At 38.9% G+C, this 24,417-nt stretch overlaps 1 protein-coding gene across 10 annotated transcripts in view; it reads right to left on the reverse strand.

The window, feature by feature from the left end:
- The window catches only part of KDM4C (lysine demethylase 4C), a 279,669-nt gene extending 258,746 nt beyond the window's left edge, over positions 1-20,923 (reverse strand). For 9 of the 10 annotated variants that reach the window (XR_008233386.1, XR_008233387.1, XR_008233388.1 and 6 more), the window contains exons 1-2: positions 20,802-20,923; positions 6,265-6,429 (exon numbers count right to left, since the gene is read on the reverse strand). Coding sequence is in view for 6 of the 10 variants with exons in the window: in XM_052776209.1 (XP_052632169.1) it covers positions 6,265-6,408 (144 nt within the window). In the remaining 4 variants the exon portion in view is untranslated. The remainder of the gene's footprint in view (positions 1-6,264; positions 6,430-20,801) is intronic. The other variant, XM_052776210.1, reaches the window with a different exon arrangement.
- Positions 20,924-24,417: the final 3,494 nt, after the last annotated feature.

The raw sequence follows: 24,417 nt of genomic DNA on the forward strand, positions 1-24,417 counted from the left end.
GAAGCATCAAGATGAGGAAAATTTATCAGATAGTAACACACTTCCATACCTAATGCTTTTATTTCAAACATAGGCATTTTTATCCAGTTTTTTACACAGATGCAACTCCCTCATTTCATTTTTTCTTCCAGCTTCCATGGGACTTCAGCTGCACAGAGGCTACTTAGCAACTTTCACTGTTGTTTGCTTTTAGAGTAAAAAAAATAATCTAACCATCTTGTGATTCCTACTTATTTCTTTCACACAAATCTTAAATTATATGCATATCAACAAAATATAAAATGTTGGTTTGGAAGCACAGAAGTCATGCATTCAGAATATATGCATAGAAATCAAATATGTGCACAGAGATTTCCATTTTCATGATTATTAAGTATGAACTTGTAGGCTTGCCTCAAATACATGAATACTGAAAAGCAAAATTTGCATTATCTTATTTAATTCAAGGTCAGTGTGTTTTAAGCAATAAAAATATTTCATGACTACAGGTTCAAAATATCTCCTTCCAGCTAACTGGAGCATGTTTATTATCGTTGTAATTAGAGTACTGGTTAGAGAAGTGAATTCTGTGGGGACTGATGTGCTAAGCATCACTTTAAAAGAAAATAAAAATAGAGTCCCTGGCCCAAAGAATCTGCATTTTCTAACAAAGGTCAGGCCAAGGACTGGAGATGTTAAAATATAACATTCAAAGCAACACAGAGCTAGTCAGTATCAGAGTTAGAAATAACAACCTGTCCCACTGAAGCCTCTTTACATTCCCTTTAGTAAAAATAACCTCTACAGAGTCAGACAAGTTAGGTTTACTCCATGGAAGCAACCTAGATCGAATTAATCAGCCAAGCTGTTCAATGTTCTAATATAAAAATTGAAAAACCTAAGGCAAGGCTTTCTCATTTATATATCTATACATATATATATCTCAAACATTCTAAGCATATTAACACTGTGTAGTGTTACTTAGCATGACATATATATTCAATTTTAGATAGATATATTTGTTATACCACTCAGTCTCCTCCATGAAGGCTGCACATTAGTACAACTGAGGTTATTTCAGAGTGCTATCAATGCATAAATTTCTGTTAAATCCTCTTTCATATACTGGTAACCTCCTGTTCTGCATTTGATTCTGAATGGCACTGGCTACTATTTCCACTAGCTACTTCTGCCCCAACTCTTCTGAAAATTGTTTTTCTTGTACTTGCCAACATCTATTTTCAGTACCATGTTCCAAAATTACTTTTCTACTTGCCAAGGTGACTGCAAATTAATTTAACTATTTAGCTCTGTATAAATGCAGTTTGAATCTCCAAAACACTTTTTATTCAAGTAAATAGCAACTAAACTATCAGGGTGCCTTGTTTTTCATTTGTTGTATTGCTTTCATCCCTTCTTTTCCTTTTTAAGTATAGGATCCTCTGTAAGACTAAAATACATTATCTATGCCTAAAGCTTATTTCAGACATTCAAAAGCCCAATGGAAATTTTTTAGCCAATTTGGTCCAGGGATGCCACAGTGTATTATCTGCTCTGGAAATGGTTTAATGTTGTTTGTCTAGTACCTTAATCATTTGTTTCAGGCATACTATTAGGAACTTTTTTTATTAACATTTTATTCCCCGCACTCCCCCTCCTCCCACAATACGTGCAAGCCTTATAGTCAGTTTATCCCCATTTACATACACATATTCTTCCACAAAGGTAAGAGGTCTTCCCCCCTTACTCACATTTAACCTGAAGTGCTGGGTACACCTACTCTGCTTATGACCTCTGTTTAGAGGTTAAATTACTGTTTCTGCATATGCATACAGCTCCTCTGGTAGTCTTTATACTCTTTGCATTCATACTTGAGTCTGTACATCCTAGACTTAATACAAATTAGGTCCTCTGTAAGTTCATTTTATATTACTATCAAAACAGGAAAAAAATATTTTATTCTTGTTATTTTAAATCCAGTTTCCAAAACTCAGAAAATGACCCTTTAACTTTCGCAGTATGAATTATTGGTTTGATAAGATTTGTTTTAAAAAATACTTACTTGGTTTATTTTTTATATATGAATGTATTTTTTTTGAGATATATCAAAAAACAGTAAAAATCAGAATATAAAAAGTCTCAAGACATCTGAGTAATATGAGGCAACTAACCGACAGGCTGAAAACAGCTAGAAATGCTTTAACTGCTATTCTAGTATTAATCAGAAGAGGAAAGCAGACCTATGTGGTATGGTTAGAAGGGCCCTTCCTCAGTCACAGTACAACTGAAACATGACTAATGTAATTAATAATTTTTAAAAGGTTTTGGTATGCTTGCTTATATCATAGACATTATTCCAGCTGTTCTGTAAACCCAGATCAGCAGATATCCCACATGCATATAAACACAGATATATAAAAATATTTTTCTGTGGTCCTGTGACTATCACATTTTAACAATCTGTACATGGAGAAGAGCTTCCCAAATGGTTTTGAAATGTGATACATGGAATGGGAATTAAATCTTAGGTGTATGGCCAAAAAATGGAAACACACACATTTTCAATCATTTAAGCACAGGGATATTAACTTCAAACAAGCCAAAATATACTATGCAAAATATCACCAAACCCTGACCACATTGCCAAATTCTGCCCTTATCAGATATGTTTAATTTTAGTGACTTCAACAGAAAGAGTATGAAACTCCAAGTGCTATGAGAGTAGTGACAACCTCTGTAAATCAAATCTTGGAGTTATTTTTAAGACTCCACTAATTTCCAGTTTCTCTTAATTACGTGTGTACAATTTGAGAGAACAGTAATTTGTAGCCAAATTTTTCCATACCTACTACCTGATAATGAGATCTAATAACCATCTCATTGAGAAATTATGTTAATGAGAGAGCGAGAAAAAATATCATTTCCTTTTTAGGAAAAGAAAAAAAAAGTATAGTCCAGATAAAACTACAAAATAAATAGCTATAGTTTGATAATGGCAACAACACTGAAAGATTCACCCTTAAGAAGGCACCTCATGAGCTCATCAGGAAAGAAAGTAGTTTCAATTTGTATTTAATGACATTAAAAAAAAAAAAAGTTGCTTGAAAATTTAAAAATTAATTCAGGTTAAACAGTGTTAACTAGGGATATGCTTCTAAAATTTAGTACCCACTTCTAATACTAATCCTGAAAGCTGTCATATCTCTGAAGTACTTTGTCACTTAAATTACTAGAATGGACCCCCCATTCATTTTCAACACAGTTATGGGATTCTAATCTACATCTTGCAGCATTACACCATGGTAAAGAAGAAGAAACCACAGCCTAACCTCTGTTCTTTTGTTGCCATGATTACCATTTTACAGATTGATTTTTTACTAGATTAGTGTTACCGTAAATTAAATACAGTACACGCCTGCATCCATTGCACAGCCAACATCTGCATTATACTCTTCAAAATACTGAAACACCTGGTAGACATTACTGTTGCATCTACTATTTTTAAAAAGTCAGTTTCACATATTCATGTGCCTAACCTAAAAAGATAACTACTACTTTGGCCCATTACAATATTTCTTCAAGGTGTTTCAAATTCAAAACAAAGTTTACAGCAGACAAAGTTTACATATTAACATTAAGTGCTACTCTTTTTAAAATGACAGCATTAGTCTATTTTATTGATACTATGTCATCTTTGCCTTTCAGTAACAAGTGAATATTCAGATCACATACATTTCATATATGCAAGAATTAATCTCATGCTTGGTTACGCCAGAAAATTATGTCTATCCAGAATCTTCGGGGGGGGGGGGGGGGGGGCGGGGCAGAGGGAGCAACACTAAGAGTAAGGGTATGAAGATGACAGCAATATTACAGAAATTTTAAATTTTACAATAAAGGCAAAATTGTTTCACATTCTTTCCTTTCAGTCTTTCCTAAGGTTACTATGTCCTTTGCTCTCCTCCGGACATCCTCAATGGCTCTGCCCTTTCCTCCTACACCGGTTGCACATGGAGGTTTATTTAATTGCTGGATGGCAGGAAAGGAACCAGAACCAGAACCAAGATAAGGAACCAAAACACAACTATGACTGAAGCCATATTTATGTCTCAAAAAAAATCTGAAGAATATTTCCAATAAGACTTCATTACCTCTTCACACTGCCTGCTGGCTGAAATTTTGCAACCAAGAATGCCCAGACATGGAAAACTCTCCTTTTCCAGATATCCTAAAGTTCACACACACAAATGACGAGTACACTGGGATCAAACCATGACATATTTTAGTCTCACAGTTAATCTTAAGTATACCAGCAGCCTCAGAGGAGCACCTAGCACCATGTATCAGGAAGCTGCTGACCAGCATTCCCAGCTGCTTCAATCCCTGACAGAAAAGAAAAGCAGCAGCGCAAAAAAAAAACCTGATGGAGAGTAACTGAAGCATTTATTTATTACGAATATCTCAGAAATAAAACAGAAGTTTGAAGAGGCTTTTTAAGGATTATAGTTCATTTTTTGATGATACACGTCCGGAGAACTGTCAAAGAGGTAAACAGATACACAGTTTTTAAAGGAAAATGAAATGTAAGATACTTTTTTTTTTTTTTTTCCAAATTAAGAAGCTTTTGGTTTTGAATACCATCGAATGAAAAGATTAACTGCAGTCTAGGACAGACATAGCCATGATAAAGAGCATATCACAAATATTCTTCTTTTTAAACAAAACTAGTTCATTTTGGGGGGTTTTTTTTCCAAGCGTATTACACACTAATCCTGGCTCATATAACAGCTTCCTCATATAGCCAGAGAAAGCAAGGAGTACAATTTATGCATACCTGTCTTTGTTTTATACACGACATACCAAAGAAAGCAAGCACATTATATATGAATAAACAAACTGAAATAGAAGAAAATTAGTCTCATCTCAGTGGCGCTGGTCATAAGGCACTTTCTATTTCTTTGGCTAGATCCCCATGAAACAGGATTAGAAACTACCAACAGTTGAAATAAAGCTATTTATATAAGCAATATGAAAATGAGAGGGTTTTTTAGTGTTGAGTCCATGTACAGAATCCACAGAACAATACATAGCTAAAATCTCCTGCTCACATACATGTTAATGGTGTAAATCTGTTGAGCAACAGATGTCACTATGATGAATTTGCTGTTATGTTTACTGTTCAAGATGAGAGGACTGCAATAGTTCATCCCCACACAAACAAATAGGTTCCATAATATAGTTGAGTATGTGAAAAATTCAGCTCAGGCTTTCCTCTGTTGTCTATTTATCACATTTCTACTCCTATTTGCAGAGAAGAGTTTGAAAATATGACCTACATGCACTCCACCCTCATAAATCAGAAAGCAAATAAACTATAAGGTTTTCAAAGCGTGTTCAGTTTTGGGAGTTCAACGGGGTTCAATTTTGCTTTGTTTTACAGGAAGCAGGGAGTGGGCCAGGGGAAAGCAAGAATTGCAGGTTTTGTTTCTCAATTTTAAATGTCTTGACCTTGCAACATTAGCTTAAAAACCCAGTGATGAAGACAGCTATTCCCACTGACTACTTGCAATAACTAAGCTAGGATTTCTAGACCTGCACTATGTCCTGATGGTTTGAAAAGTGGCAAAACAGATACTGCATAAATACTTATATGATGTAGCACTAAATTACATCAGACTTAATCTCTGACAATCTCTCTCCATTAGGGGACAAACACCTGCTGTAAAACCCTGGACATACCATTGTTCAAAGGGCAATGCAATGGTAATTAATGTACCTCCAATTCTCATTAATAAAAGATAACATGATCACCATTAAAAAGAAAACAATTGTCATTCAAACACTGCCTCACTATCTTCATGCATACATCCATTGACTGTAGTGGGATTATTTGCTCCAGTAAAGTTATACACAACCCTAGAAGACCGACTTCAACATCTGATAAATCAGGACTTTCCGATTTATACTATGAATTCCCTATTTTGTTCCGATTTGCCAAAAACTAGCTTAAATCTGCCTTAAGAAGAGATCTTCTTTCACTATTGTAAACATGGAAACAATTGACGGTTAGAGAGAAAACAGTATACATCATCTTCATTAGTTTGCATGAAACATGAGACATACCAAAAAGCTCTTTCTTAAAACAGTAACAGAGCAGTATCGATTCATTGAAAATCATTTGGAAAAAATGTTAAATACCAAAAAAGTCAGTTTTGCAATCAGCAAAATACAGATACTGGGAAAACATATTAGGAACAATTTTCCTTCTACATTGTAGATGTTTACCTTTGCAACTCCAGCCCTATGAGCACCTTGTGATTCCATGTATGCTAAGTATTTGTTGAAATCCCTGAATTCATCCATCGAAGGCCTAAAAGTCATGATTTTGCAGCTTGGGTTTGGAGGACTATCTGAGATGACAGCAGCCATTGTGGTTCACTTTCAATCCAGCTTTAAAAAAAAAAAAAAAAGAAAAAGAAAAAAATAACATACACTGAAGAGAATAATCTGTACAATTAATTCTGAGATTCATGTTGAATTCTTGCTGGCTGGGCATGAGAAACAGAAAAATCCCTGACTTAGTATAAACACTGCTTAGCAGCAACTGAAGACATCAGTGTGTTATCAACATTCTTCTCATACTAAATCCAAAAGGTAACACTATACCAGCTACTAGAAAGAAAATTAACTCTATCCCAGACGAAACCAGGACAGACATATGTGTTTCAAACAGGAAAAGAGCTTCTGAAATCCTCTACCCATGCTAGTATAAAAGGCACAAAACAAGTGTTTACTTTTTCTCCCTACTCCTTTAAAAATACTCAGCCTTCACCCAGCATGAACACTATCACAAGTGACATTTATACTGTCCAGTTCACGCCTCTGTTTTTATGGCACCTTTTCTCAAGTTAACCTTTAACATCATAATAGCATCTTCCTGTGTTGACCCGTCTGCAAGTTACTGCATTTCTCTGTCTAGAGATTTACATTACACAGGCACAATCCAGAGCAACAAAGCTACACATTTGATAAAATATCACTGTTCCCAGTTAGTATATGGAGAAAACTGATTACTCACTTCCCACTCACACTGCAAACAGAAAGAAAGAGCACCTGCATTTCCTAACTCTCACGTCAGCAGTTTAACAGCAGGACTATATTACCCCTTATTCTCTGAAACCTCTTCAACAGAAACAAAGCATGCAAGTGATACACATAAAGACAATAAGTTTCCTCTTATTTCCATTTCTACACTGAGGATGATTAAAAGTTATATTTCTGTTTCATACTAAGATACAGTACTCATGAAAGGACTGATCTTTAGGCAACTGATAAATATATTTTAACTTCAGCAGGTGTTGTAATTTCCAACTATACATCACCATGTGCAATCTATTGTTCACAAAATTCTTCCTTAACCTTACAAAAAAGCTCATCCCAGAATACAAATAACTCAACTGTGACTAGCTTTTTAGTGATTTTGCTTCCCTGAGCATCTAGTTTAACTCATTCCTCATTTTCTCCATCTGCAAAATGCCTGCAATAATGTTTTCTTTGCCACACAGTCACCATAAGTTTTTTTGTATATCACTGTATTAGCCACTAATTTCATTAGCTTCATGACCCTTCTAGCTTGATATGTATCACTGCACAAGAAAGCTGTATGTGCAAGATGCCTTTAAGTCTTCCCATGTTTTACTCTCCTACTGGTATTCCAACATTTAGCCTGCTTTTTGTGTCCTTATTTTTCCTTTCACTTTGTCTCCCCACCTCACTCAGCACACCACTCTCCATTCTTAGCACTTAATTAAGATTTCTTTTTCCACACTCCCACCTTCAGTAAAATCCTATTCCCCTCCCTACACTACTTTCCAACCCTATTTGAATTGAAATTAACCAGACTTCTGTAACTCTCACATTCCCAAAAATCAGTACCGTTTTAATTTGGGGGTATTTTTGCATTTAAATTATCAAGTCCATATAGGCAAACACACCTCAACATGTAAAAGTGGGATAACTTCCCTCAGCAGTAAACAGCTGGCTTGTATATAAGACAACCTTCATTTATTCCCATCCATTAGAAGTTCCACATATAACCTTGCTACTGTGACCCATCACAGGAAAATGAAACTTGGATTTATGACCACAAGTGAAGCTATGCTTTCCTTCATTGCAAAGTGCAATAGACAGTGCTTACTATTTATAATGGCTCACTGACAGTAAAGTGACACTGGAAATATAATCAAACAGGATATTTGATTCCTCTGCACAAAATCAGATTTTAGGCCTTCACCTAAAAATATATTAAATAAGTATACACATCAGTAAAATACACATATACGCATACATACACATACACCCCACCTCTAAAAAACAAACCCTCTGCTCTTTCTTCATTGGGAAAAAGAGTAATAGTCCTTCATTATTCATCATTCTACACCTTTCAATCCATTCCACTGACTGCATACAGGATATCCAGCAGTCAGTAGTTACTTCATCATAGCATACAGATTAACATCCTTCCCTCAACTCTTCTAGTATTCTCCAACATTGTCAGTGCAGTTTTGGGGGGCTTTGCAGGGGAGGAGGAGCAGAGAGAGAGACAGAGAAGTTAATTCATTCTTTGATCAGTTTGTGGGTTTTTTTTAAAGCAGTTTACTTCAGCATCCACTTACAAATTTGTCTTTTACATCACTAATATTCTTTCCCTTAGCAGATAGAGAGAAACTTTTCAGGAGTGTGTTTCATCCACTTACCTGCCTAGTACCAAGCCCAGTGTTCCCAAACCAAATCAAGCATTCCTAAAGGACTAGCTTTAATGAGGAGTGGGAAGGGAGGGCATACTGCAACAGCCGATAGTTGGAATTACGTTCAGTTAACCGATAACTCGATTTCTCACCACTTCAGGGTCTCTCAGACACATACTTTTATCTAAGCCAAATCAGAGCAACTATTTCTGCTTACAACAACGTGGTGTTTGTAGACAATACAAAACTAGGAGGATTGGCTGATACACCAGAGGGTTGTGCTGTCATCCAGAGGGACCTTGACAGGCTGGAGAAATGGGCTGACAGGAACCTCATGAAGCTCAACAAGGAGAAGTGCAAAGTCCTGCACCTGGTGAGGAACAACCCAAGGCATATGGGGTACATGAAGGGGGCTGGCAGGCTGGAAAGCAGCTTTGCAGAAAAGGCCTTTGGGGGTCCTGGGGGACACCAATTTGAACATAAGCCAGCAATGTGCCCGTGCAGCAAAGGTGGCTAACAGCATCCCAGGCTGCATTAGGAGGACTGTTGCCAACAGGTCAAGGGAGGTGATCCTTCCCTTTTAGTCAGCACTGGTGAGGCCACACCTGGAGTGCTGTACCCACTTCTGGGCTCCAGAGAACGAGAGAGATACAGAGGTACTAGAAGAGAGTCCCTTCCAACCTCCACAGTTCTCTGATTCTGAGCTATTCCTACCTGCTGCTCTAAGTTAAACACTGCAGCTGCTGCACAGGTAAACACACAAAGCCAAAGTTACGGCTATGAATTAATATTAATTCTGCCAACTCATACATGTGCACAGTGCCAGACATCACCTTCCACTACATCACAGATGAAGCCCATTTCCAAAAGCATTTATATAAACTGCTTTAACAATTAGCTTAATCAGTTTCTATGTAAATGTATTAAATTAAATCATTCATATAGAAAGCCAGTTTCAAAAGGAAACCTAGTATCAACCTTTTTATCCTAGTTTTGTCTATGGGCACAAAACATACGCAAGCACAGTGCCTACATGTGTTCCTAGAAACCTGAGGCTCTGTCTTCCGTAAGTTTTGTAATTAAATTTGTCTAAGATGAAGGGGTATAAATCTGAAAGATAACTGATTTCCTACATTCCTCATGAAAAGGGGTAAAGGGACAAAAAAAAGCCATATCCAAGTGGTGCAGCTACAAGAAAAGCTGCAAGATGATTTTGGCTAGTGTCTGATTTCAATCACCAGGCACAAGAAACTAATTATTGCATAAATTAGTATGATAAAAATTCCTCTCGGCCAAGACATTTCACCAAAACATATCGGTTTTAATACCTGAGCTACTTTAAAAACAGCAATGTACCAAACAAACTGAATATACCCTACCACTTAGCCACAATGAAGAAATTAGTTAATTTGAAGATTGTTAATCTAGCTAATAAACGGCGATTAATTCATGCTAACTTCCACAATCACACATGCCAGCAGGCTTCCCTGGCTGCTAGATTGCTAAAATCCTGTTTGCAAAACATACTAAAGATACTAACTAGATTATTTTTTTTACATCTCTGGACATCTCTGGAACTAAGACAAGGCTCAAGCATATAACTGAATTGTACTGTGATGAACTTGAATCTGTACCGCAAGCAGAATTAGTAATTTTCAACTAATCATGAAGACATTTGTATAACATTGGAAAGGCAGAATTTTTGCCCAGCTTTATTGGAGTGTGAAAAATACAAATCCTCTTTCACAGGATCTTTCTTCTACCTGCTTCCATGAATTTTAGAGTCCAGCTCCCTGTCTAACGACCACACAGACCAGCCAGCTATGTTATTTTTGGTGGAAATAAACTCTCCGATCCATGCCTGTGTTACCCTTCTTCCTCAGTAAAGGACATCTTCTCATTAACTTACTGGGTAAAACAGCTCTTTGATAAGCACAATCTTTGTAGGAACACTCCTTGAGCAGATTCTACTATATAATCTCAGTAGTTTAGGAAGCAGAAAGATGATAAAGGCTATGCAGTACTTGCTGTGCTAGAAGTCCATATACTTCTTATTAGACAATGCTATTCATTTTATGATTTCCTAGTAATTTAACACCTTTACAGCTATGACCTATGAGTTGAGACTTCTTAAATTCATTTCATAATTTTATTATTGCAGCAATGTTCATTACACTTGTCAGTCTAAAACAGTAAGCACCAGTACTGAGTGACATGGTTTAAGTTTACCACAAAAAACAAAGCTATGCTGTAAATCAGTCGGAAAATGTTGGCCTTCAAATTCAATTCTATTAACTTCTAACACACCATGTAATTCTCTCAAGGACTTTGTGGAATTCAAGAGTCCTACATACTTTCTCCCACCAATTCCTACTTTTGCTCTTTCTTTCACATGCAAAAATTCAGTTACACCCTAACAAATCATAGAACAGGACAGCATAAAATATAGTCAAGTGTAAGAGTTAAAAGGCCTTCAGAGGTTCTTTTGCAGACAAGAACATAACTACTAAGATGCCATTCTAAAGTAAAATCCACACTGCAATCATGCTATCACAGCCTTAACTATTCTACTTAGGGGTATACATAACTACCTGATTTGTGATGTTAAAGAGCAGTACAAGCTGAGAAAAAGTTCTAGAGTTTTTATTTACTACTACACAGTGAGTATGTGCAAGTCATTAGCAAATACAAAGTCATAGAAACAAGGGCAGTATGTCCATTTAGGCTGCACATTATGAAATAGAAAGACAAGTAGTACGTAGAGAGAGATTTTTTACAGTTATTTTAAATGTCTAATATCGACATTGTAATCAGCCATTTTCTGCCCCCCTTGCAAGACAGTACTGCACGTTGACAAGTTTGCCCATGACTATCTAGAAAAGCAGTTGATAACGTGAATAAATGAGAAGACATACTCCACTCAAATTAGCATGCATTAGTACTTTGCATAACACTGAAAGAAAGAAGCTTTTTAGCTAATCCTGGGAAAGCTTTAGTCAAGCAAGCTCAAGCTATGACCCTGATTCAAGAAACTGCAAAGCCTGCCCATAGAACTTGAATTTCTTGGTGACCAAGTAGTGTGCCTATGTCTTGAAACATGTCTGATTAAACAGCGCAAAATCTAGATAAAATGCAAGCATGTAACTTGTCCACAGTTGCCAGCTAAAGAGCCAATAGCTGTGTTAAAGAATCTGGTCCTCCTTTTAAAAAGTTTATAGCCATTGTCAGGCCTTGCCAAAAGACCTTCAAATCATCAGCCAAGAGCATAGTAATGCTACATTTGTCTTAATACTACAGAACTGGAAACATGAAGTCAGCAAAGTTTAATCATCCACATCTATGTCAGTATGTGGCCTGAGAAACCTAATGAACCTAATTCAAAATGTCATAGTACAACACTAGAAAAGCTCATATACTCACAGCAAAATGAAATCTCATTAATGCTACCAGTATTTATATAATCCAAGATGCAAACGCATTTAACCAGTTAGGATGACAGGGGGAAGTGCTTTTTAAACAAATCCTGTAATATTTAAATTGCACAGCTTGTACAAACATAACAAACTTGATATTTTGATAGGTACACTAACTACCAGAACAAAAAGGTGATAAAAGACTACAACAAACTTCTCAGGAGCTGCCAAAGCAAAAGAAAAAAAAACAGGTAAGAGAGGAAAAAAGAAAAGAATAACTTCCTGCATGCTTTGACATTAGTAACTAAGGCCAGATATGGGAAGAGTTAATTACCTACATCTACAGAACAGAAGTATACCATATTACATGCTTGATCACACACTTTATTCTGCATGATTGTTTAGTAAGTGCAGAATCTACAGGATTGTTTCTTCCATATCCTAAGAAAAGGAAAGGACCTCTATACCTCACCACAGCCAACTGAATCTTAACTATCCTAATTAGTACCAGGCAGCTACAATTTCCAGCCTGCCCTGTCAAAACACTGGAATGGTTTTTGTAATGCCTACACCTTACCATATTGTTAAAGCTGTCAGGATACTAAATATAATTTATTGGCAGAAAATTATCTGTTAAACACCATTCTTCCATGCAGAATCTTCCATATCCTCACAAGAACACAGAATATATTATCCCCAGAACTGGAAAACATCTTCCAACTTTCATTTATTTGACAGCTAATACAGAAATCCAAACTAGCAATTGTATTTAATCAAATTACAAGCAAGGCACTGTTTCACACAACTAGAAAATACTGGTATTAAAACAGGATGAAACACACCAGAAAAACAGCATGTGTTAATTTGCAGTTGGTCAAAATGCACAAAGAACTGCAGGCTTCACTACATGAAACCAACTTTCAGTATTACAGTACTCTCTCTCCACCTTAATACTAAGCTGTCATATCTCCTCTGAAGGCTATCCACTCCTCACTTCTAGTGTAAAATAACTAACCAGTACTTCGAGTTCCACCCCTCACCAGCAGAAACCAAAACTTAAGCTACACAAGACTTGACACAATTGTTCTTCCAAACATGCAAACATGTGGGAGGCATCTCTTGACTGCCAAACGGTGCCCACCTTGGCCCCTGTACTGAAAGCACTGCCGAACAACAAAGGACAAAAAAAAACACAACCTGCTGCATCTGCTCTGCTATACACAAAATGGTTAGCTAACACGGAAAAGCACTAAATAACTATAGGTTATTTGTGTCATACCTGCATCATAAAATAAGTGCACTCATATTTCGGAAGATCAGATTATTTTATTATTTCTGTGTGTTCAATATATAAAATATCAATGTCCACAAACTTTACTCAACAACCCAAATTAAACAAATTACACAAAGCAAGCTCCAGTAAATGAGAAAAAGAAGGAAGACAGGAAGAAAAAAAGAACAAATTTTTGAAGGTCATCACTTCTCACAGATAAATTAGTTAAAACACACATTTTTCCCTTTTTCTTTTCTTGCAAGTTTTCACCCACAGTAACTATGGGACAACAAACATTTGAGGAAGAATTAATTCATCCTGAGAACTAACAACAAGAAAATAAACTTGTCCAGAGAAAGGCATGCACAAAACACCGCAGCATTTTGTTGAGGCTGATCTGAAAGAAAACACGAAATAATCTATTTGAAAACACTTGTCAGATACAAGAGGTTTCAATTTAAAACAAGACAGAGCACTCACATTCTAAAGTACTAGCCACCATTTTTTAGGAATCATTCAATAAAAACTTTATTGACAAAACTTGAGGAAAACTACAGTTTTTTCCACTAACCTCCTATTTGCAGTGTCTGTTTTGCAAAAAAAGTAAGAAGTTTGTACAACAAGCTCTGCAAGAGCTGGAAAGGGAACAAGCAGTAGAAAACCAGGTCTTAATCTATAATAGTCTAAGCAGCAATTTTATTTACAACCTAAGTAAAAACTCCATAAGCTCATCCAGTCACTTATTTTTACCACAGACATGGGTAGAATCACTTCTGCATTTTCCTACATCACTTTTAAAAAGTTTTTAGCATACTCTGTAAGTAGGTACCATCCAACTCCCCATATTGTTTGGTAAAGCAAATTCAAAGATGTAAGATAATGCAACAGTGCACAGTCCATGACTAGCTATAGGAATGACTTTCAGGTAATTGGAAACCTAAAAGCATAGCTTGCATGTCCAACTGTTACTGAGCATGCAAATAGTTAATTCTCAATGTAATTTGTTTTGCAAACTTATGTTTGAATTGTTCCTTTAATAACAGTAAATGTGCATGCAAATTATGTCTGCCTAGTTTATGTACCTGGCTTAGAAAAAGATCCTATTTATCAGGAATTCCAAATCTGTTGTTTATGTTATTTGATTGAATTAACTGTTAAAATAAATGCATGGGCCACAATGTTTTGTATTTGTGATATGAGGCATTTATAAGCCAGATCTCATGGTTAGGCATGTATTCATCAGGTACCCAGCAGTCATCTGGAAGAATCAATTAAGTTTAAAAATGTTAGAAGTATTAAAGTATTCAAATTGATTATAAAAACTTAAGAAACCAGGAATCTGGATAGGTAGCCATATTCTGAAGTTCCTAAATCCATCTCAGTTTGAATATAAAACTAAGTAGTTTGACAAACTTGAAATGAAGTTTGCATTTCTATGTTTGGTACTACCCTTACAGTAATTATTTCCAAAAATACAAAAATGAACCCATAGACATTGAACTGAAAAATTACATGAATTCATTTCATAAACATTCCTCTCCCACACCAGGCTCACAGCATGCAAGAACATCTTGAAATAATTGATAAGGGACAAAGGGCAAGAAGGGAAAAAAAAAAAAGTATTTTTCTCATTTTTACTTGCAACCCATGTTTCAAGAGTTTTTACTTCCTTTTTAAAGAAAACACAGGTATGAAATCCGTATTCCTAGTTGGAAGCAGCATGCAACAGCCTTCAGCAACACCAATAATAAGTCAGACCAATCAAGTTTCCAGTTGCTAACAGCAAATATCTAGAAAAAGTTAAGTGTAGGGGTAGCTTATAACTATACTTTTGCAGAATACCATCTCAGCCCTCAGCAATGTACAGATTAAGGAATCCTTAGACAGAGAGGGTATTATTGCATTTTGTGGACTCTGATGGATTTTTTTGCCCATGATTCTAAACCTTTGTAGGCCTTTAATATCCAGAACATCTCATGATAAAGCATTCCACAATCAACGACATGCTAAGCGATATATCTCCTTCTGTAAGTTTTGTATATTTCACATTTTAGTTTCATCTGACATCTCATGTGCGTACTGGGAACAGTTACCTATCTGCTTCTATTTACCTTCAGACCACACATGAATTACAGATCTCTATCATGGTCTCCTGCAGTCATCTCTTTTCTAAGCTGAAGACTCCTAGTCTCCTCGCAGAAAATCCATTCTGTACTTCTGATCATCATTGCATCCTATTTCTGGATCTTTACCAGTTCCAGTAAATTACTTTTAGTCAGGCAAAAGGGGTACCAAAGCTGTATAAGCACTATTCAAGATGCAAGTAAACCATGAATTCACACAATGGTGTAACAATATTCTCAAATTTGGGTGCAGTCCTCATAGAGACCAGAAAGCAATTTGGCCTAAAACTCAGTTTTTAAAAAGCTATTTACAAGGACCTAGAAGTTAAAAAAAAAAAAAACCAACTTATTGCTAATACAGCCTATAATATTGCTGGGGATACAAACAGCAGGTGGTGAGTGTGAATTGCTTCCTGACTAAGCACTTTTAAACAGTTCTGCCAGGTCTCTCATTTCTGCCAATATGCATTTCTCAAAAAAACTCCCTAACTATATGGCACGTTATTAACTGCGTTTAAAGATCTCCTCCCAAAAGATACCCTTACACCCTGGATTTCACAACTCCTTAACATCAAAACACACATATTCTTTTCAGGGATATGCTATAGTAACAGTGATAATATTTTGCACAAGCAATCACTACATGGCAAATCCTTTATCAGATGCAGAACAAGGACAGGACAAAAAAAAAAAACAAACCTGTAAATTAGTGTCTAAGCTGAGAAACAGAAATATGTACTTTTCCCCCTTAAAGCTGCTTATGGCACACCTGAAACTATATTTCTGCACCCGTGATAAGGTCTAGCTACTATTAGCCTTCACAGTGAGCATTTCCCCTCTCAAAAAGATCTTGTATTTCAAAGATGTCACGCAATTCCCCCGCACTTACACCTTGTTCTAAATAACCATAAACCCAATACCTCGTGGCCAGTGAAGAGCCATGCATGTCTTGTCTTTCTGCTCTTATGACTGAAAGTACACACACTGAAGTGAACTACAGGACCAAAAAGCACATGCACAGTATAGTCATACTGCGCTTCTGTGGTCTGCTACAATGCTTACAGCAGTGGAGAAAGCATCATTTGCTCAGCTCGCATGACCAAAGCCTCCTCAATCCAAACTGATCACAGGCCACTGATATGGCATATCATTTAATACCAGAGGTAGACCACTTAAAATGAACTCACAAACTGGTATCTGGGAAACACGTGGCTGTAATCCACAACATTATAACATACAAAAGGAACAGGAAGAAAGAATTGACATTGTGCCGCTGTTGAACTTGTAGCTCTAGCATGTCATATCACTTTGCAATGCAAAAAGTTCAATGAAAAGTAAACTATATAGCTAACATTTGTACAGCAGGAACCTGTGAAGATTTGTATCTCAATAAATCCAGAAGATACTTCCACAGGGACAACAAAAGAACATTGTGAGCTTAGAAGTTTCACCAACTCAAACATAAGCCGTACCTACAATCTGAAGGCCACAAATCAGTTAAGAAAAAGCTTTTCCTCTATTATTACCTAGTATTTTTCCATATTTTAGACATTTTTACTGATCTCAGTTTTGAAATATTTGTCATCATTTATTCTAATCAAATACTCCAAATACTTCCATCTGAAATCAAACCCAAACATGAAGAGTTTGATTCCTAAAACTTAGGGAGTTTCTTAAACTCTTTTTTTCTCTACACCTTTATTCATAGGTCAGTTTACAGACTTCTACACATTTCTGCAATTTTAATTTTAGTTTTAAATCAAAATCACTCTCTTTTTTTCAAAAGAGTTTATGATTATAAACAATTTATCCAGCTCCAAAGCCATAGGTTCATGTACTGTTTTAGCAACTTATAAGTTATGTTTTAAGCAAAGAAATAAACGGTGAAAATGAAGCAAAACCTGACCCAGCACAGTAATTTTTGTCACACAGCATCTATTATGAATAGGAGTACTTAACTAGGTTTTCTTAGAGACAAAATACCTGCTAATAACTAGTATTTTAATTTTATTAGACAAAACCCAGCAGGAAATCATAGGTCTACTAAGCTACATCATAACAGCCTCAGTCAAGTGATTCTACATTTTGCAGGCAAAAATGTCACAAAGGAACTGGAACATTTTTGTTTTGTGAAACTCCCCTATAATATCTGCAACAGTCAATGAAGTATCCTGTCATGTCTAAGAATCAGAAAGCAAAACTGATTAGACACCAAATTTTTTTCAATATTCAGTCTTCAAAAGAAGGCGTGTTTTGAATTTTAACTCTTGCAATTTTAACTCCTTAAATTAAAAATCCTGACAATTTTTCTAATCTGTTGTTTACATATACTGTCCCCAGTTTTTAGGGTATACTGTCCTAAGTATACTGTCCCAAATATACTGTCCTGCAAATGTTAGATGTAAACAGAAATAAGGATAAAAATGAGTGCTTGCATAACTCCATAGTAGGACTACTCACACAGACAAAGTTAACAACTTAGCCGCTATGGGTAACTCCACAATTTTAAGCAAGTGAAATAAAGCTGGAGCAAAATGCAAGCCTACAACAGAATGAATTATGATATACAATGCCACATAAGAAACCGGAAGTACACCCTAAATCTTTATATACCAAAAATACAATATGAGTTTATAACGCACTCTGGACTTCGGAACAGCAAATTGTTATGAACACCTTCATTATGTGATTTGATTACACAACAATTACCATCTTCCAAGTATAAAATATTGCATTTCTTAAAAATATCTTATGAGTCAGTCTATGAATCTAAATGAAAATCAAGAAAAGAACACAACACATCACTTGTTCATTTTGAGATATGAAATATTACCAAGTGACTATGGATATTTTTTCTAGTTAAGTATTAAAATCTTAACATTTCAGAACATCATCTTTTGAACCATTCATGTGATCATTCAGAGAACTTGAAAATATCTTGTATTAGCAGAATTACAGTAAAACATGCTCTCTTTGAAGCTCCGTGTATACTAAAACCGTGTTTCAAAATGTATTTGGGGTTTTTTTTATTTATGTTGGGGGGTAGTAGGATAAAAATACCACCTTCATGAAACAAATTTGACCACAACTGAAACCACCATATACCCCATTCACATTCTGTTCAGCATCATGCTGAAGAAACATATCCCAGGAAAAGATACCTGTAGAAAAAACTGAAAACTTCAAAGTGAATTAACTGCAGAACTAAGACGTAGACCAATCCAGAGCTGTTTAAATGGAGGAAGTAAGTCCTAAATCTACTCAATCCAATATTTTTAATAAAGTTAGGTATGAAATCACAGATTTTTTTTAATAATTATTGTGCTTGTTCGTAATTGCTTAGGAAGATTCTAATAATTAGGACTCGACAACATAATTTTCCGGTTTGAATGCATTACTGTGGTAATTGTGCATTTAGATTTGGTGCAGAACTGCTTACCTGATTTGTTTAGAAATCAGGCCAAGAGATAAAAAATTCTGTACTCAATACTCATCAGTAATTAAGGAGTAAAAATTACAGGACTTGAATCTGTTTTTCTGTTTCATCATATTTACCATTAAAAAAAAAAAAATCAGAGACCAAACCAGGTTATTATTTTTTTTTTAAACAAACACTGACTAAAGGTTTTCCCCTCGTATACACTGGCTCTAACTCTGATCCAACAGCTATTTAATCATGTCCGCATATTTGGATGAGACGTATTGTTTCCTGAGTCGGTCCCTAGAAAATAAATTGGTCTTACACACAACTGCATCTGCACTTAGCTAAAAGAAAACCATAAGTTGCCAGCAATCAATAACATCAGCACCACTCCAAACCAAAGTTGAGAGTAAGATAAGCATGGCTCCCAGTGGTTCAGTTTACCCTCATCTCAAGTACTGAAAAGCAAATCATGTGTGTGCTTTCCATTGTCTTATGTTTGAAAGGTGCTTTTGTGAAGCAATACCATCAGCTAGTTATTACAGTACAATGAAAAATATGCGTAAAGCCCAAGACAAATTTTATACAACAGTCATTTTCATGTTCTCAGTTCATGAAGAATGTGAACAAAAAAATACTGCAGGGTAAAAAAAAAATAGCCTGCATTAGGCTGCCAGTAAGTTTCTTTCTCGCAGAAAGTATTTCAGCTTAGAAAACTGCTGGTTTAGTAGCCACCAGGTAACCTTTGTTGCTGCTGTTGTTAATGTCCCAGAAAAGAGTGCAGAGAATCATAAATCTGCAGCTTAATAATATAAAAAATAAATGCCGTTTATGCTCTGAGCTAGTATAAATCTTTAAAAAACACAGGGACACCTAGTATTTTTCCTAACACAGTTCACCTAGCAGAAAAAAAATATTTTTGCTTCTCAGATTGCCAGTTAAAATCAAGTACAGAAGAGAGAAGGCTGACAATGGAAGACTATTCACAAGGCATAAAGCCCTGACCCCGAAACTGGCTCCGAAAGGGTGGAGCAGTCTAACCACCGACAGACCGATGTGGAACCGAGGCTTAACTGAGTATTTTACTCGGAAGACAGCTTCAAAGTCTTTTTCTAACACTTTACAACCGTCAGCTTCCAGCAACGCCTTAACGACAGGCAGAAACGAACGACCTGTACCGGCGCGGCTGTACTTTGCAAGAAAAAGAGGCTGTTTGTGAAGTCCGTAGCATTTCATCAAAGCCCAGAGAGACACGGAGAGAGGTAACGCTGTAGCCTACTCTGTCCACCCGCTTCGAACACCCGGGGAAACCGCCTGACCTCTCAGGTGGAGAGCTTCCACCGACCGCCCTGACCCAGAATCGCTGGCCACAAGCGGGAACACGAGACTTGTTTTTCCGACACCTGCCGGTTTCGTTTCCCCGGCCCGCTCCCAGCCGCCATCCACCTACTCGCAACGCGGAGTCCCCAGACCGGTTCCCTCCCGGCCGGGCCGGGCCGGGTCCCGACCCCTCACGCACCCCGGCGGGGGCTTGCCGCTCCGCCCCTCGCACCCGACCCCACGGCCTGCCCCGGCCGCGGTCAGCCCGGCGAGACGCGCTGCCCCGCCGCGGCCCCGCGCTCCGACCCGGCCCGACGCCGACCCCGACCCCCTTTCCCCCGGCCCTGCCCCACAGCGCCCCGACTCATCGTCGTTACCCCCTCGCCCGCCCCGGCCTGACCCGGTCCGCCCGTTCGCCCGCGGCCCACGCGCACCCCACACCCTCCCTCCGAGCCGGCAGACCGCCCCACGCCCCCTCCCCACCAGCCCGCCGCCGCCCGACCCGGCTCGGAGCTCGCCCCGCACCTGTCCGGAAGAGAGTTAAGCGGGCAGCCGCAGTCAGAGGAAGGCGAGGGGGGGGGACACGGCGGCAGGACAGGACAGGACAGGTCAGGTCAGGTCAGGTCAGGTCCCCCCCGGCCGCCGCCTGCCCGGTCCCCTCGGGGCTTTTCGTCCCCGTGGGACGCCTCGCTCCCTGCGCGGATGACAGATGCTGACTGCGCATGCGCGCAGCGCTCGCACGCACGGGGAAAGCGCGGCAGCGCGGTGGCCCGGCGGGGGGGGGGGGAAACACGTGACGGAGGAGCGGCGCACTCGTCATGTGATGAGGGCGGGCGGAGCCGCCGGTGCTTCCGGGTGGAGCGCGGCCGCGGGCGGGATAAGGCGCGTTCCCCGCCCTGCAAGGCGTGGCGGCCGCCTGAGGGATGGGGAGTCACGCGGTGGTCACGTGCCCTGAGGGCGGTCGCGTGGCGTGGCGCGGCGCGGCGCGGCACCTGCCGGCGGTGGCCGTGGCTGGAGCGGGGAGGTGGGGGTGCGCGAGTGCGCCTGGCGGCCGGGGATTGGCGGCGGCTCGCGTCGTTCGTGGCCGCCAGGGGCCAGGCGGGACCGCCGCGGCGCAGGTGGTGTCGGCGCGCTCTGCCGCTGAGGGCCGGGCCGGGCACGGCACAGGCGTGCGGGCTGCCCGCCCGCCTCTCCGGCCTCTCCGGCGGGAGGGTGAGCGAGTGAGTGAGTGAGTGGTCGGTCCCTCTGGGGGAGGTATTAGCTTTGGGGGAGCTGGCAGCGGGAGGAGAAGAGTAGGCGCCTCCTCGGCGGCTCCCCGGCCGCGCACCCCCTGCCTGCCTCTGTTGTCCCGGCCGCCCCTGAGCCATGTCTGCTCTTGGACGAAGAGCCGGCCTTGCCTTCCACCGGCCGCGGCAGCTGCCGGGAAGCACGCGAGGAGAACACGAGCCCCAAGCTTACCAACGAAGCCGATCTGTCAAGCTCAACAATACACAACGGGTGAGACCTTTCTGGTCCGTAGGATCGGTGGGTCTGTCGGAGCAAGCCGCTAGGTCGGCTTGGTTATCCTAATCTCTTCTACACCGTCGTGTCCCTTATCAGTCAGTACTGCTCTGTGAAAGTGGTTTTGCTTCCAAACCTTGAACGTTGCTTTTAGTGACTAAGCCCCACAGTGCTGCGTGTCATGCATTTACTTTCTAAAGTGCCATGGTACAGCATAATTTTTTGACTGCTCAGGTTGCTGCTAAAATAAATGTTTTTTTTTAACTGTGTGATGTGCTTTGATTTTTCTTATTAATCAGTAATCTCTGTTTATCTTTCATTTTATCTTCTGGTTGCCACGTTCAAGAAAGTAGTGAAGAATGACCAAAAGATAACTAAAGGACAAGTCCTTTTTAGATGTGCTTCTTCAAGCATACATATTATGTTAAGCCTTACTTTACGCTTGAATTTATCTTTAAGTGACAAAGATTTTCTTCAGTACTAATGGAACCCGAAAATACAGGATTTTTTTTTTTTAAAGGAACCTAACTAATGCTATAACTTTGCTGTGCTTAGAGGCTTTCATGTTGTTTTGTCATTTGGACACAGTACTATACATTAAACGGTAGTACTGTGTATACTCTGTGTATCCTCAGTCCCAAGAAAAACTCATTCAACTGTATCTTTAAATACCTCTGTATAGCACCACTATGTCCCGCAATGTCTAGAATTAGTCATCCTCATCTGTCTAAGGAAAGGAATTTTGATTCACTGAATATAAGTAGGAGAAACAGGAAGTTGTTTGCTTTCTTCCTCAAGCCTTTGGGGTGATGAAGGAAATGTTTATTTAATGCATATGGGAAAACAGTGCAGTTGAATGCAGTTTCTCATTCAGTTTGCTTTCTGCTCATTGATTCAGTTATAAAGCACAAAAGATTGATGACTTAGGATTGTTTTCAAACTTGATCTCTTAAGATTCGTGCAGAGTGCTAGCTAAAGAGAAAGGACAGCAGTGGCTCTTCAAAGTATTGAGTCAGCACCTCTCCACACCTGGTCGTCTTATAGGTTACAAGCCTCTGTGAGGTCATTAAGTGCCTGGAGGGTGTTACAGTATTGCCAAAGCATACACCTCTCCCTGCCACTGGCTCACCACTCCCAAGAGGCAGACTCAGGGTGTGGGTGGGTTCTCTGAGAACATTAACCCTCATCATGCAGCAGCTGTGGCAAACTATGCCTTGACATCATTTTTCAAAGCCAGTAGCTTAGCACTTCTGTCTTGCTAGAGGGAAGTAAGGACACTGGCCTTCTTCAGAATAGTTATGTAGCTATACATGGCCAACAGGTCAATATTTTAGCTTTATTAAACTGCTCTGGCACACTGCTTTCAGTACTCACTGATCACATTCTTTTCTTTAGTGGGTTCATGTCAAAGCACCTGTGAATTTGCTGATATGTTCTAGCTGGCATGAAGAATTTTTTTATTACTGAGGGTTAAGTAAGCTTTTCCGCACTTCCTCCTGCCTTTCATGTTTTGGGCTATGCCTTTAGGTTAGTGTTGGCTAGGAACAAAAACCCTGGTCACATGACCACAGCCACTAAGAAAAAAGGATGTAGCTGGTAAGTTCCCTTCGCCTTTGTTTTGAGTTGCTGATGCCATGTTTAGGCAGCCCAAGCTTCTGACCAAGAAATGGCCTTTGTGCTGTATGATAGTGTAAGTATCTTCTCTCTTTCACCGCCCTTGGCAGAGGTCAGAAGCCACTTCTGTTTGAGTAGTTGATGTCTGCTTAAGCTACGAGTTTGTCTTCCATGACACCTCTGAGTCCCTGTTTTGGTGTTGTACCACTCATGGTGAAAACTTTTTTACTTAATACAATGTGAATTTCCTGTATTGCAGTTTATATTTTGTCTTGTCCTATCACTGTGTGTTTCCGAGGAGGCTCCATCTTTTCTATGCCCTCTCACTAAGTAATGGTGGACAGCAATAACATCACCCTGAAGCCTTGTCCTCTTAAGGCTGAACAAACCCAGCTCCCTCAGTCACTCCTCATATGTCATATCCTCCACCCCTGACAAGCTTGTGGCCTTCCACTGCACTTAAGTATGTCAATGTCTTTCATATACTGGGAAGCCAAAATCTGGTCACTTCATGGTATTTCACCCAAATTGGTGCAGAATATATCATTTTTGGTTTTGAATGTAGGTTACTTCCATATTGTGTAGCAATAATACTAAGAAATCTTTTCAGAATTTTAAGCAGCATCTTTGCTTAACGTGACAGTAGCACAGCTATCAAAAAGTAAGATCACTTTTGAGGCAGAAAAAATTCTCTTGTAGAAATCCACTGCAATACTGCTTAAAATACATGAGATGGCAGCAAACACCAGAAGCAAAACGCTGCTGGCCCAAGGCAGAGACGCTGTTGGCAATGAGAGAGATTTCGCCGTATTCCTAGTATTACTGTCTAGACTGTAAAGGTTGCTGCAGTTTCTGTTACGCTGCATTGAGTTAGAAACCAGGACGCGACGTGCTGGCTGTTCGAATGTAATCGTGACTGAAACTTTCTGTTACTGTATGTTTAATTAATAGTGTGCAATTTAGCAATGTTGCATTATATAGGTTGTGTAGACTACAGAGGAAACATAACTTTTTTTTAACTATATCT

Source organism: Harpia harpyja, chromosome Z, assembly GCF_026419915.1.
Source record: "Harpia harpyja isolate bHarHar1 chromosome Z, bHarHar1 primary haplotype, whole genome shotgun sequence".
NCBI classification, from domain to species: Eukaryota; Metazoa; Chordata; class Aves; order Accipitriformes; family Accipitridae; genus Harpia; species Harpia harpyja.